At 37.1% G+C, this 13,832-nt stretch overlaps 1 protein-coding gene across 1 annotated transcript in view; it reads left to right on the forward strand.

Moving 5' to 3' along the window:
* LOC139327457 (membrane-spanning 4-domains subfamily A member 15-like) overlaps window positions 1-13,832 on the forward strand; it is a 31,252-nt gene extending 17,420 nt beyond the window's left edge. The window contains exons 6-7 of the mRNA XM_070957292.1: window positions 10,741-10,904; window positions 13,546-13,832. Of these exons, the coding sequence (XP_070813393.1) occupies window positions 10,741-10,904; window positions 13,546-13,659 (278 nt within the window). The 3' untranslated portion in view covers window positions 13,660-13,832. The remainder of the gene's footprint in view (window positions 1-10,740; window positions 10,905-13,545) is intronic.

The raw sequence follows: 13,832 nt of genomic DNA on the forward strand, positions 1-13,832 counted from the left end.
ACTGCTGGAAGACATTCTACCTCACCCTGAGCACAAGGAGATTGCTTAAGGAGAGAATGAGCACATCCACACAGCCTCCTGACTTTGCCTCTTGAAATCATTCTTTAAGGACTCATCTGCATGATAGAGCCTCCCTTACATTTCCAGTCCATAGCTGAGGGCAGCTACCATTGGCTTTCAATGTGGAAATCAGGTTAACACAGCTCTTGTTATATGCATAATTTGTATTGTTTCTCTGATAGGATGGCTGCTGACTTCCCTCCAGGAGCATCTGGGGTTGTGATGCTAGACAGACATGATCCCAGAAGAAGAGCAGCCCCACCAATACTGTAGAAAAGCAAAAAGCAGAACTGGTGGGGAGCCACTTCCCAGTCAGATCAGTTTTAGTTTCCCGGCAGAGTAGTTGCTCTGTGGGTTGGTTCCATTTCTATGTGACTGACAGACAGGCCGCTCTAGGAAGGGAATTCTTTACTGCTTTCTCTACCACTCTTGAGGTTGTGCTAGTGATAGGTCAAACTCTCTCTACAATGACCTTTCTGTCAGCCTGGGTAGGGGGAAAAGGCCCAATAGGCAAGTCACCCTGTGAGGCATTCCTTGTGACCAAGTTTCTTCTCAGTGGTCTTTTTGTTAGAGTCAAAAAAAATAGTAGAGCCGGACCTCTGTAGAAACAGCACTCCATGAAGGGATCTGCCTTGTCAGATGTAAATGCCTTATTCCCTAATGTGTAAATAGTGTATAAATGGGATGTCAGGGGTTAACTTATTCTTTGATTCTTAATGTATTCATAATTCACCACTCCCACTCTTGGCTCCACCCTTTGTATATATAAGGAGCCACCTTCACCATTTTTCTTTGCTTCTATCTGTGAATATTCAGTGAATATAAAATGCCTGTTATAATTAAAGAGAAATATATTTAAAACTTTAACTCTTATTATTATTATTGAGTCTGATCCTGAAAATATTGCAACAAGCTGGTAGCAGAGGATGGTTAATTGACTCAATAAATACTTAAACATGTCTAAGAAAGATAGGCCCAACACCAGGGCCTACAGCAAAGAAATAGAAACTGAACAAGAAATAATCAACGAATCCACAAACGCGATTTCGAGAGAATCCGAAGAATACACCACTGAAGAAGAAGAATTAATAAATGAAAATGATGACCAGGAGGAAATCGAAATAGAAAATAACGAACTCAGGTCAGAGATATTAAAACTATTAAAAAGCCAAAAGAATGATGAAAGCCTCATCGTGAACCTCCAAGAAATGCTGAAGAACAGCGGAGCAGCGAGAGAGAAAAACATCGCTAAAGAGAAACCCAAAGACCAAAAAATTGTGAGTGATATGACTACAGAGAAAGTCATTATGAAAAAGAAAAAATGTAATCCCGCGCGAAATTTTGAATGGCAGCCATCTTGGTTTCAACAAGCCTCCAAAGTGAGCGAAGCAGAGCCAATCAAAATGCTCAGTTCAAAATTTCTGGCGCGAAAAACGTTATCAGACAACGAAAGTGAAAAGGAAGATTCAAACACTTCGGAAGAGCCAGAATCAGAAAGTGAAGACGACTCAACGAAATCTCAAGTAAAGTCAGCAATGAAGACGCTTTTTGCTGCATTTGGGCCAAAATTAAAAATTTCCAAAGCGCCAACGAAGAAGCAAGCGAACAAGCCGATACCTCAAAACCTGCACGCTCCCATCCTGACTTCGAGAGCGACGACGCCCGAACCCAGAGAGCCATGTCGATTCCGTCCTACACCACAGACCGAAGCAAGTGCCAACGCACTCAAAAGAAAAAGAAGAGCAATCGCCGCCATCAAAACTCCTAAGACCGAACCAGAGACCGACTCGTCTGAAGAAGAGCAGAGCGAGCGAGCCGCAATGGAGAGAACCTTCCACGACGACGCCAAAGAAGAAATGAACAACGCGCATGTGCGAAACTACGCAGATGGTCCGGAAAGACTTGAACTAGCCAGAGAACCGCGCAGACTCGTTGCGAGCATCCCCATGCCGTTTTGCAATTTCCTGCACTTGCGAGACCACGGACTACCTCAGGTTGTAAGTAATGGACAAAATAATGTGGGAAACTTACCCAGTGACTTCCCAAAACTAAGGGTTGATGGCATTAATTTGCAAGAATGGTATCAACAGCTCCAGGTTGTATTTATGAAAGAAAATTTACTATTTTTTATCACTAGTCCCCCAAGAAGACCTTGGACCTTAAAAATAGATTGTTTACACCATAGAGCATTTTTCCTAATAATATCTAGTGTGTCTCCTGCAATGTATCATAGCATCAAACCAAATCTAACTGTTTCAGAAATAATTCAATGCATGTTTAATTTGTTTCACAGCGATAGTGTAGCTACCACCACAAGAATGTCTAAAGATTTCTTTTCTTCTAGAGTAAAACCAGGGGTTTCCATAAGTGAGCATTTAATATCTCTAAACAAAATAAGAGCTGAGCTGCATTTGAGGGGGGAAGTGATTTCAGATCAAACAATGAAAAGTGTTATTATCAATTCACTTGATTCATCATGGGATAGTTTTATGTCACATTTAGACACCATCAATCTAGGATATTTATCCATAGAAAGTCTATCAAACAAATTGATAGCAGAAGACAATTCAAGAAAAAATCGTTATAGCAATCACACAGAGCACAAATCTTTTAGGAAAGTAGCTTTCCAAGAAAAATATAATGAAACTTTTAAATGCCACAATTGTGGGTCTAGGGAACACAATAGAAGAGATTGTCCCAAAATTTCAAAGGAAAGACACAGGTCAGAATATAGGAATAAATACAATTATAGACAGTCTTCCATAGATAGACATAGATATAGAAGCCCACCACATTACAGAGAAAATAGAGGGGGCAGAGAAAATTCAAAAGAAAGAAAATCTGGTTCACTGAATGGACTAAATAAACAAGACAGCACAAAAACACAACAAAATGAGAACAATAATTGGCTTATTGATTCTGGGGCAACTAATCACACCACTAATAACAAAAATATATTGTCTTCATTTACAGAAGATAAATTTGTAATAAAGGTAGCTAATCAAGAAAAGGTTCAAGTATTAGGCAGGGGGAATGTGACCTTGCCTGGTCTAGGAAAAATAGAGGGGGTATTGTTAATACCAGAAATACCTCATAACATACTAAGTGCCATAAAACTAAGTAGAGATTCTGACATTAATATAGTTTTCTCAAAGGGAAAAGCAACTTTAGAGAAGAATAAAACAAATATAGGCACTGTGATGATTAAAGGAGGCCTACCCTATCTGGTAACAAAAGAAAGGTGGTTACATAACATTGATTCAAATATGGAAGATTGTATTGAGGCAAATGATGAAAATATTAGTAACAGTGACAATGATGAATGTAAAATATCTCATGATCACGCAGATACACACAATGAAAAGAAACCAAAAATAGGTAAACCAATTCATGATGAGTGTGCTCACATCTTACATAGGAAGTTAGGACATGCAAGTTTTCCTGTAGTTCAAAAAATGACTGAACACGCAGAAGGTGTCAAAATAAAAAATTGTGAAAACTATTTGGAATGCTCAGTATGTAAATCTACAAAACTAAAAACTAGTCCCAGGCCAAGAAAATCCACCAGATCAACTAACAAAATTTTTGACTTAGTACACATGGACCTAGTTGGCCCTTTAACTCCATCAATCACTTATAGAAAACGTTACTTCCTAACAATAGTAGACGATTACAGTCGCTATGGTTTTGTTTACACATTAAAACACAAGGATGAAACCTTTCAAAAATTTAAGGAATTTTACAAACGCATAGAAACACAACATAATATTAGAATAAAACAAATTATGACAGATAGGGGATGTGAATTCATGTCTAAAGAATTCTCCCAATGGTTAAAGGATAGAGGAATGCTACATTACACGTCTAGTCCATTTTCTGCGTTCCAGAACGGGATTGCAGAGAGAAAAAATTCCACATTACAAACCATGATTAGGTGCACATTAGAGGATGCTGGCTTAAGCAAACAATTTTGGTCAGAAGCCTTACATTATTCAAATTACACTCAAAATAGAACCTGGTCCAGTATTGTGAATAAGACACCATATGAAGTGATGTATAATAGGAAACCAAAATTAGCACACATGCACATATTTGGAGTCACTGCAGACGTACACATACCTAAACAGTTGAGAAGAAAGGGAGAAAACGTATCCAGAAGACTAAGATTTATGGGATATGAAACTGGCACCAAAGGGTACAGATTCATTGATAATAATAACAAATTTATAGTTTCCAGAACAGCTGTGTTCCATGAACAGGCCAACTGGTCTAAATTACATCTTAATGAAATATTTCCAAATAAATGCAAAGATACAAAATCTCGTGAGGAAGGGACCATAGAAAATCAAAATATCAACAAATATAAAAACAAAACCAAAACTTGGACAAATAGTCAACACAAAATAAAGACAGACACACTAACAAAAAAAGAAGCAAGATATTTGCATGACAACCATAGCAAACCTGAAAGAGCCATTAGAAACAACAGAAATCAAATACCAAATAAATACAGAGATTACATAATGCATATGGATGGTGAACAAATAACACCTAATACATATGAGGAAGTATTAAAACTCCCTCGTGAAGAAAAAGAAAAATGGGAACTAGCTATGAAAAAGGAGATGGAAAGTTTGCAAGGATTAAATGTATTTACACCTGCAATTGCACCTAAAGATAAAACAATTATTGGTACCAGGTGGATTTATAAAATTAAGAACCTAGAAGGAGGCAATACTCTATACAAAGCTAGATTAGTTGCACAAGGTTATGCACAAAAATATCCGGAGGACTATACTGACACGTACTCCCCCACAGTAAGAACAGAGAGTGTCAAAACAGCTCTAGTAGTAGCATCTGCACTCAATCTTGATGTATTTCAATATGACATACAGACTGCGTATCTACACGCAAAACTAGATAAGGAAATATATGTAAGAGCACCTCACAGTCAATACACTAATAAAAATGAAATTTGGCTATTGAACAAGAGTTTATACGGATTAAAGCAATCTGGTAAAAGATGGTACGATTGCTTGGTAAAAGTACTTAAGACCATGGATTTCAACGCTACCACCGCTGATAACTGTTTCTTTGTCAAAAAGGGTGATGATTACATTGAATTTGTATTGATTTATGTAGATGATATTTTATATATAGGAAAACACAAAGAGAGAAGAGAAACCTTTGTAAATAAGCTAAATGAACATTTCTCATTGAAATCTCTAGGTAAAGTAAACAAATACCTTGGTGTACAAATTAATAAAACTAGAAGGGGATTCAAACTTACTCAGAGGGATAAGATTATTGAACTTCTAAACAAATGCAATTTAAACAATGCCAAACCCTGTGACACTCCTATGCAAACTGATTTCCTTAGAAATACTGATGAATCTTCTCCTGAATTCAAGGATAACACATTTTATAGATCAATAATAGGTTCACTTCTTTATATATCTAATTGGACTAGGCCAGATATCGCATTACCACTCAATTTATTATCAAGACACGTCAGCAAACCAACAATGTATCACTGGGAAGCTGTCAAAAGAATTTTAAGATATCTGAAAAGTACATTAGATTTTTGCTTAGTATTAGAACCTAATGACAATAAAGAACCAAAGCTTACATGTTACGCAGATGCGGATTGGGCTGGAGACATATCATGCAGAAAAAGTACTTCTGGTTATATTTTTCTTTTAAATGACTGTCCAGTTTACTGGTACACTGGTAAACAAGAGCTAGTAGCCACTTCAACCACAGAAGCAGAATATGTTTGTTTATCCAAAGCTGCAAATAACCTTGTATGGTTTAATGATTTAATTTCAGATGTTTGGAAAAAACCTGCTTTGCCTTTTGTTATGCATGAAGACAATAAAGCAGCCATTGAAATATCTAGATCCGATGCCATTGGACAAAGGTCCAGGCATATAGATATAAAATTTAAGCATGTGAGACAATTGTCTCAAGATGGATTTATCAAAGCAGTACATTGTGATACTTCTGAACAATTAGCTGACATATTGACGAAGCCTTTACCTTCTAAACAGCACAAATATTTAACTTCTAAATTGTATGTCTTATATTGTCCTGAATCTGAATGTAATTGGTGTTGTATAGCGAATCGGCATTTAGAGGGGGATTTGTCAGATGTAAATGCCTTATTCCCTAATGTGTAAATAGTGTATAAATGGGATGTCAGGGGTTAACTTATTCTTTGATTCTTAATGTATTCATAATTCACCACTCCCACTCTTGGCTCCACCCTTTGTATATATAAGGAGCCACCTTCACCATTTTCTTGGCTTCTATCTGTGAATATTCAGTGAATATAGAATGCCTGTTATAATTAAAGAGAAATATATTTAAACCTTTAACTCTTATTATTATTATTGAGTCTGATCCTGAAAATATTGCAACAGAGGCATTGACAGAGGCAAAGCTACCAGACTCATGGAGGAAAGCATACATTTCACTGATACCGAAGGAAGGAGCAGATATAACACAAATAAAAAATTATAGATCGATCTCTTTATTAAACACTGATTACAAAATTTTTATGAATATAATGCCAAATAGGATGAAAAAATTATTGAATTATAGAATACACTCAGATCAAAACGGGTTTTTACGAACAAGACAAATAAAAAACAATATAAGAACAGTAATTAATGTATTAGAATATTATGAGGTGCATCCAGAGAGGCAGGTAGCACTGGTGTTTCTGGATGCACAAAAAGCTTTCGATCAGGTCAATTGACAATTTATGATTCAGCAAATAAAAAACATGAAATTTGGGGAGAGATTTGAAAAAATGATAGCCTCTATATATACGAAACAAAAAGCAAGTATACTAGTAAATGGAGACTCTACTAAATTCTTTGAAATAAATAAAGGAGTATGACAGGGATGTCCACTTTCACCTTTACTTTTTATTTTAACATTGGAAAATTTACTTATAAGAATTAGATCAAATAAAAAAATAAAAGGACTAAATGTAAAATGAGAAGAATACAAGGTCCAAGCATTTGCGGATGACCTTGTATTCTTCTTAGAAGAACCATTAAAAACGGGACCAATATTAATAAAAGAGATAGAGGAATTTGGAAAAGTAGCAGGTTTAAAAATTAATAAAGATAAGACTAAAATGTTAATGAAAAATATAACAGGGAAACAAATAGAAGAATTAGTTAATGAATTAGGAATACAGGTAGTAAAAAAGGTGACATATTTAGGTATAAATTTGACAGCTAGATGTGCAACCATAAAGAAGAACAATTATGGAACTTTAGTCCAACAAATAAAAGAAGATTTAGAAAAATGGGGGAAATTGAAATTATCACTATTAGGGAGAATAGCAGCGATAAAGACGAATGTACTGCCAAGATTCCTTTATTTATTTCAATCAATCCCGGTAAAATTGGATAAAATTTTTTTCAATAATTTGAATAAAATAACTACCAAACTTGTGTGGGAAGGGAAAAAACCAAGAATCAGATTAAGTATTTTGCAAGACGATAGAACCAGAGGTGGATTTGGATTGCCAGCATGGGAAACATACTATAAAGCAGTGGTCCCCAACCTTTTTATCGCCGCGGCCCGCTGAGCGCGCGCAGGGGTGGGGGCACGGCCCAGGAGCTTTTGCGCACGGCCCATTGCGCACGGCCCAGGAGCCTTTGCGCTGCAGCGTTCATGTCCCCCGGCCGCTGCGCGGCCCGGTGCCAGGTACTCCACGGCCCGGCACCGGTCCGCGGACCGGGGGTTGGGGACCACTGCTATAAAGCAATAAGTCTGACATGGATTAGATAATGGGTGAGCTTGAAAAATCAAAGACTATTAAAATTAGAAGGACATGATTTGTTGATGGGGTGGCACGCCTTCTTATGGAACACCGGGAACAAAACATATAAATATTTTAGTAATCATATACTAAAAGACTCATTGATTTGTACATGGCGAGAAATCAAAAACAAACATTACATGAAAGTTCCTGGATGGTTATCCACAATGGAGGTGACAATACACCCCAACACACTAGCAATACAAAAAATGATAAGATATAATGAAATATTGGACTCCCAGGGAATACTAAAAACACAAGAACAACTTTGAGAACAAGGAATACAGATAGACTGGTGGCCCTACTTACAGATAAAAACAAGATACAAAAAGGATCAAGAGGAAGGAGGAATTGAACTAAAACCGAACCGATTAGATAAACTTTTAGAAGCCAAGGAAGAAAAATTAATTTCAAAAATTTATAAATACTTATTGGAATTCGACTTAGCAGAAGAATTAGTAAAAGGACAAATGATAGCATGGGCAAGAAATATTGGACATAACATACAATTAGAGGACTGGGAAAGAGTGTGGGAAACTAATTATACCATGACAAAATCAGCAGTTTATAAAGAGAATCAGTATAAAATGTGGTATAGATGGTATCTGGCCCCTTAGAGATTAGCGAAGATGTATCTGAATTTAAACCCAACTTGCTGGAAATGCAAACAGGCACAGGACACTTTCTTTCATGTCTGGTGGCTTTGCACAAAAATTAGGAAATACTGGGAAAAAATAAATACTTGGCTAACAGAAATAACAGCAGAGGAAATAGAGTTTAAACCAGAAATTTTTCTATTAGGCACGATCAAAGAAAACCATAGGAAAGAAACAAAATATTTAATATTACATATAATTATGGCAGCCAGATTGGCACTAGCTCAATATTGGAAAACGGATCAATTGCCAACAGATCAACTAATAATCCAAAAATCTTACAATTGTGCAGAAATGGATAAATTAACATTTGAGTTAAAAGATAAGGTAGACTCAAAATACTACACGGCGTGGAATAGATGATACGATTGGATAATTCAAAAGAAAGGAGAGTAAATGTAAAATTTTGTAAGACAATAAAATTAACAAACAGGTACCCTCAACAAGATAAATGATGTGATAAAGTGACAAAGTCACTTTCTACATTTTTTTAATTTTATTTTTTGTTTTGTTTTCTTTTGTTTTTCTATTTTTTGTTGTGAGTAAGTAATGCTGTTCGGATTAATATAAATGTATTCTGTATATACTCGATATGGTATTTTATCTTTTTATGTTTAATAAAGTTTGCTTTTAATGAAAAAAAATGATAAAAAAATAAAAAAGGAAATATGTTTTAGACATACCTTTTGACTTTATCACTGTACAGTGTAAACACTTGGTTGTTTTACAGTAGGGCTTGAGTGCTCACACAACACAAAGGAATGCTTGAGAATTCTATATAGCATAGAATACAGCTGCACATGTTGAAATCGATACCAGGTTTTCCTGCCACCCCCACCTCCTCATCCCTTCTTTGCATTTTCCACCCAGTTTTAGAAAACTGAAATTTAGATAAGTTTTGAAATGTGGACAGTTTAGAACCACACTGATACCTAGGATCAATGGCTTGAATTTTTAGTATTTTTTGTAAAGTGCTGTCCTTTGCTTTCTTATAAGTGTTAAATCATAAAAGTATCACATCCAGGGCTTTTCTCCTTTCCAGTCTGACAGATGATTGGAAAGAAGTTGGGTAAATAAAATAGATCAAGCTGCATCCTTATTGAGGAGGGGAAACAATATATCTTAGACTGGCTGAATCTAAATCACATTGCTGCCCTTAACTATACACTGTTGATGCCAATTTTCCCATGAGATTATCCCCAGCCCATGAGTAAGATTTACACCTGATGTAAGTCATCATTAGCTGTACTGGTATAAAACTAGTCTTTTCCTCTCCTCTTATTCTGAGCCCATCCAACAACAGCCTCAAGGTATGTAAAATCTTTTCCCCTTCCCCTGTTATCTTGGAGAAAATGTCAGGTGATCAAGAGTGGATATCTTAAGACAGTGGGGAGGCCTGTCAATTTTCCTCTTTGGACTAACCAGCCTCTGTCTTAACCATTTCTTTCTCCTTCTCCCTTAGCACTTTGGTTCTTGAGGTTTCCTATCCATCTCCTCTCTCCTACATCATCCCGAAGGTGCTTTTTCAAGAGGCAACTGGACTTTCTTGTTTTCCCGTAGAGACTTTTCATTTCTCATCCAAGAAGCTTCTTCAGCTCTGACTAGACTCAACAACTCAGCAAAACATAAGAGATGTTAATAATGTTCCCTGATGCGGTTTTCTCGTATCACAGAGGCTGTACAGGCAGTCTATCACTGAATGAACAACTATTCATTTAGTGACCATTCAAAGTTTCAGTGGCACTCAAAGCTATGACCACTCCTTGCATGCATGGCCACTGCAGTGTCCCCACAGTCACCTGATTAAAATGGGGGGGGGGGGGTTGGCTACTAGCAATTTATTTAGGACAGTTGCAACATCCCCTTTGCGACTTTCCCAGCCAGCTTCTGATCAGCAAAGACAGTGGGGGTGGGAAATTAACTTAACAACCATATGAATCTCTTAACTGCAGCGATTTGCTTATCAACAGTGGCAGAAAAGGTAAAATTACGCACGACTCACTTAACAATCACTTTGTTTAGCAGTGGAAATTCTGGTCCCAATTGTGGTTTTAAGTCGAGGTTTACCTATCAGTGTCTTTGTTTTTCCCAATACAGTTGTTCCTCCCAGTGTTTCCTTTTAATGGTGTAGCACATAAAATAAAATAAAATAAAATACATATCATTACATTAATTTCTCAGCAGATTATATCTATCTTTCCACATGTCTACAGGATCCTGAAGAGAGTATACAGAGTGTCGGTTATGGCCTCTCCAGTGTGTTGCTCTTGTTCAGCCTGCTGGAATTTTGCATTACTGTTCCACTGGCTCATTTCGGCTGCCAGGCAACTTGTCGTAGTGATGCCCAGGTAACTATTTGATACCTTGATAATAGCTTCAGCAGTTCTCATTGTTAAAGAATGTAAAAAAGATTGTCCACTTTTCTTCTTTATATCTGCACTCCACCTAACAGGACCATTTGCTGGTTTCTTTGCTATTACCCTGACCAATAAGTGAGATTGGTTACTCAGGATACCCAGTAAGAGTTATAACTAACTTTAAGTAAGAACCAGTAAAACGAATGGAAAAATCCCTATCTGTAGATCAGCATTTCTCAGTCTTGGCAAGTTTAAGATGGGCGAACTTCATGCTGCCTGGGGAATTCTGGGAATTGAAGTCCATGCATTTTAAAGTTGCCAAAGTTGAGAAGCATGGGTCTACGTGAGAGTTTAGGATTTTCCATTCCTGGTTTATTTAGAGTTTGGTACAATTAAATAAATCTGTTGTGGTTTCCTTAACAAATAGTGATTAAAGTGATATGAACCATTATTGGACTTTTTGTGAGAAACTGAAATTAAAAGTTGATCTGGGGCTTTGATGATTAGATATGGGATTATGGAAATAATGTAGACAAATGTTAATCTTAGAGTAAGAGTTTGATATATTTTTTACTTATATCTGTACCAAAGAAAGTTGGAAGTCATTCTTTTTTGGTTTTCCTTCTTTTCCTTTTCCTTTCTTACACTTTCACTCATTTTCTTTCCTGAGCCTTTTTTCTTTTTTCAAATTTCTTTTTTATTTGTTTATCCCTTAGCTTTGTATTTTTTGGAAGTATGAAGGATCAAAGCCATTATAATTCTACATTCCTTATTTACAGAAATCATATCAAAATGTAGCATGAAATCCACTGGGAGCCATCTCGTATAAGGCAGGCACTGAGTCCCTCTAACCAAAAAGTGTTTATCGATAGAAGATATTATTTATACTCAGGGTTGAACTGTGGGGTCATTGGTGCTCTCTGAGCTTGATGGTTTTCTTGCAGATATTTCATTAACAAACTAGGTAACATTATCAGTACTAGAAGGGAATGGAGTTTGCTCTTATTTTTATATACTAGTGGCTTACCTCATCAGGGTTGATCAGTTGCTTCACAAAAAGTGTTTTGATTGGTGCCAGATCTCTACAGCCTCAGGCAGAGAAGGGCTATTCTGTGTCCCTCCCTCAAATGTTTTTTAAAATACAGAGTTTCCCAGCATTCCTTTAGGAACCTCCAACATGCAAACTGTGGTTACTCATCCTAAAATGAATCCTCTTAACCCGGAGCTTCAAAATTTGCTGTTTGCTGGGAAGGTGTGTAGCTAAAAGTCAGTCTATATTTAGTGTGCATCTGACTGTAGGGATATTTCTTCATACCCAAACAAAAGTGTATTTTCGGTGCAGTTCACACCCCTTGCTCACTGGATCTGGATGTCACAAAGCAAAGCCCACATTTTGTAATTAACCTCTGTGCCCTGTTTTGGCTGGCTGAGTGCTGTCATGCACCCTGGCCACGCCCACCCTGGCCACACCACGCCCCCGGCCATGCCCCTGGCCCTCCGAGGTCAAACACAACCCTGATGCGGCCCTCAATGAAATTGAGTTTGACACCCCTGTTCTACAGTAACGACAATTGGCTCCCTTTTCTACCAATAACAAAGCTACTCTCAACCTTTCAGAAATGCTTTAGATTAATTGGAGAGGCAGAAAATGGGACAGAACAAAGATTGAAGAGGGTAAATATAATTGGATCTAACAAAAGAGAAGAACTCTAAAAATACTGTAAGCAGCTAAACCATCATACAGAGATACTGTCTTGGGGCCCTTGGTGGTCTCTAGCTTGGTTGTTTTCGTGGTGATGTTTCATTACTCAAAGTAAGTAACATCATCAGTGCTGGTTTATTATTTGGGTAGTAAAACATTTGCAAAAGACACACAAGCTCAGAGACCATCATTTTAACCGTGAGCTACAAATATTGTCCTTTATCAGTACCTGTATCAATTCACAGCACTATCAGTTGGAGCCATTTCAGAAATCAAAAAATAACTTCCCATGGAGGGAAATGCATCTTCTTCAGTTAATAATCTGATAGGTTTTGTGAATAAATCACAAGAATATTATTTGTTTATGTGTTTGTTTATTTGCTTATTTGCTTATTTGCAAAGTTGGATCTTATGAGTAACCAAACAGCAACATAAAATATAAGCAATATAAAACTGCAATAAAAACTAATGCACAAAATAAAGTCAGTCCTCAAAGGTCCTCAGGAGAAGCCAGTTGACTTCTCTTACCACTCACCACTTTCCAGAGGATCATCTCAGTTGGTTCCATCTTTATTTCAGAAGGGCATCTATTCCATACAGGGAACACTGACTGGGGTGGGGGCTGGGAGGAGCTTCCTGTCACTCCTCTTGGTAGGTGGGAGATCCTGAGGAGACAGTCTCTGAATGTGGGCATAAAGCTGGCAGATTCAATCAGGAAAAGTCACTTAAAAGCCCTAAACCATTTGCATGTTAATTTATAGTTTTAAAGAATTCTCTATCAGGACTTTGAGCTATCAAGGATTTTAGCCTGTTGGTGAGACTGCCAGCATCACAGTTAAAAACACACAACTGGAGAATCTATTCCTCCCACCTAGAGTAACAGATGCGTCCCTGAGTATTTTTTGTATTGATTATTCTTTTCTGTTACAGCCAACGGTGCTTTTTGTGCCTTACCAAGTCATCGGAGGTGGAGAAGTCACAGCTGAACCAAATCCTCCTCCTCCACCACCGACTTACGATAACATGGTTACCAAATCTCAGTAAAACAAGAAGGAAATATGAGAATTGTTGGCAAAAGAGATTTCAGGAGAAGCAATGAATTTCATATTACTTTACTTTGTGCTCCAGCTTGCTTGTTTTGCAATGAATTTTATATTACTTTACTATGTGCTCCAGCTTGCTTGTTTCTTCTTCAATTATAGCCTTTAAACACCACA

This window comes from Pituophis catenifer, unplaced genomic scaffold (genome assembly GCF_029215685.1).
Source record: "Pituophis catenifer annectens isolate HBS135680 unplaced genomic scaffold, rPitCat1.0.hap2 SCAF_1, whole genome shotgun sequence".
Taxonomy (NCBI): Eukaryota; Metazoa; Chordata; class Lepidosauria; order Squamata; family Colubridae; genus Pituophis; species Pituophis catenifer.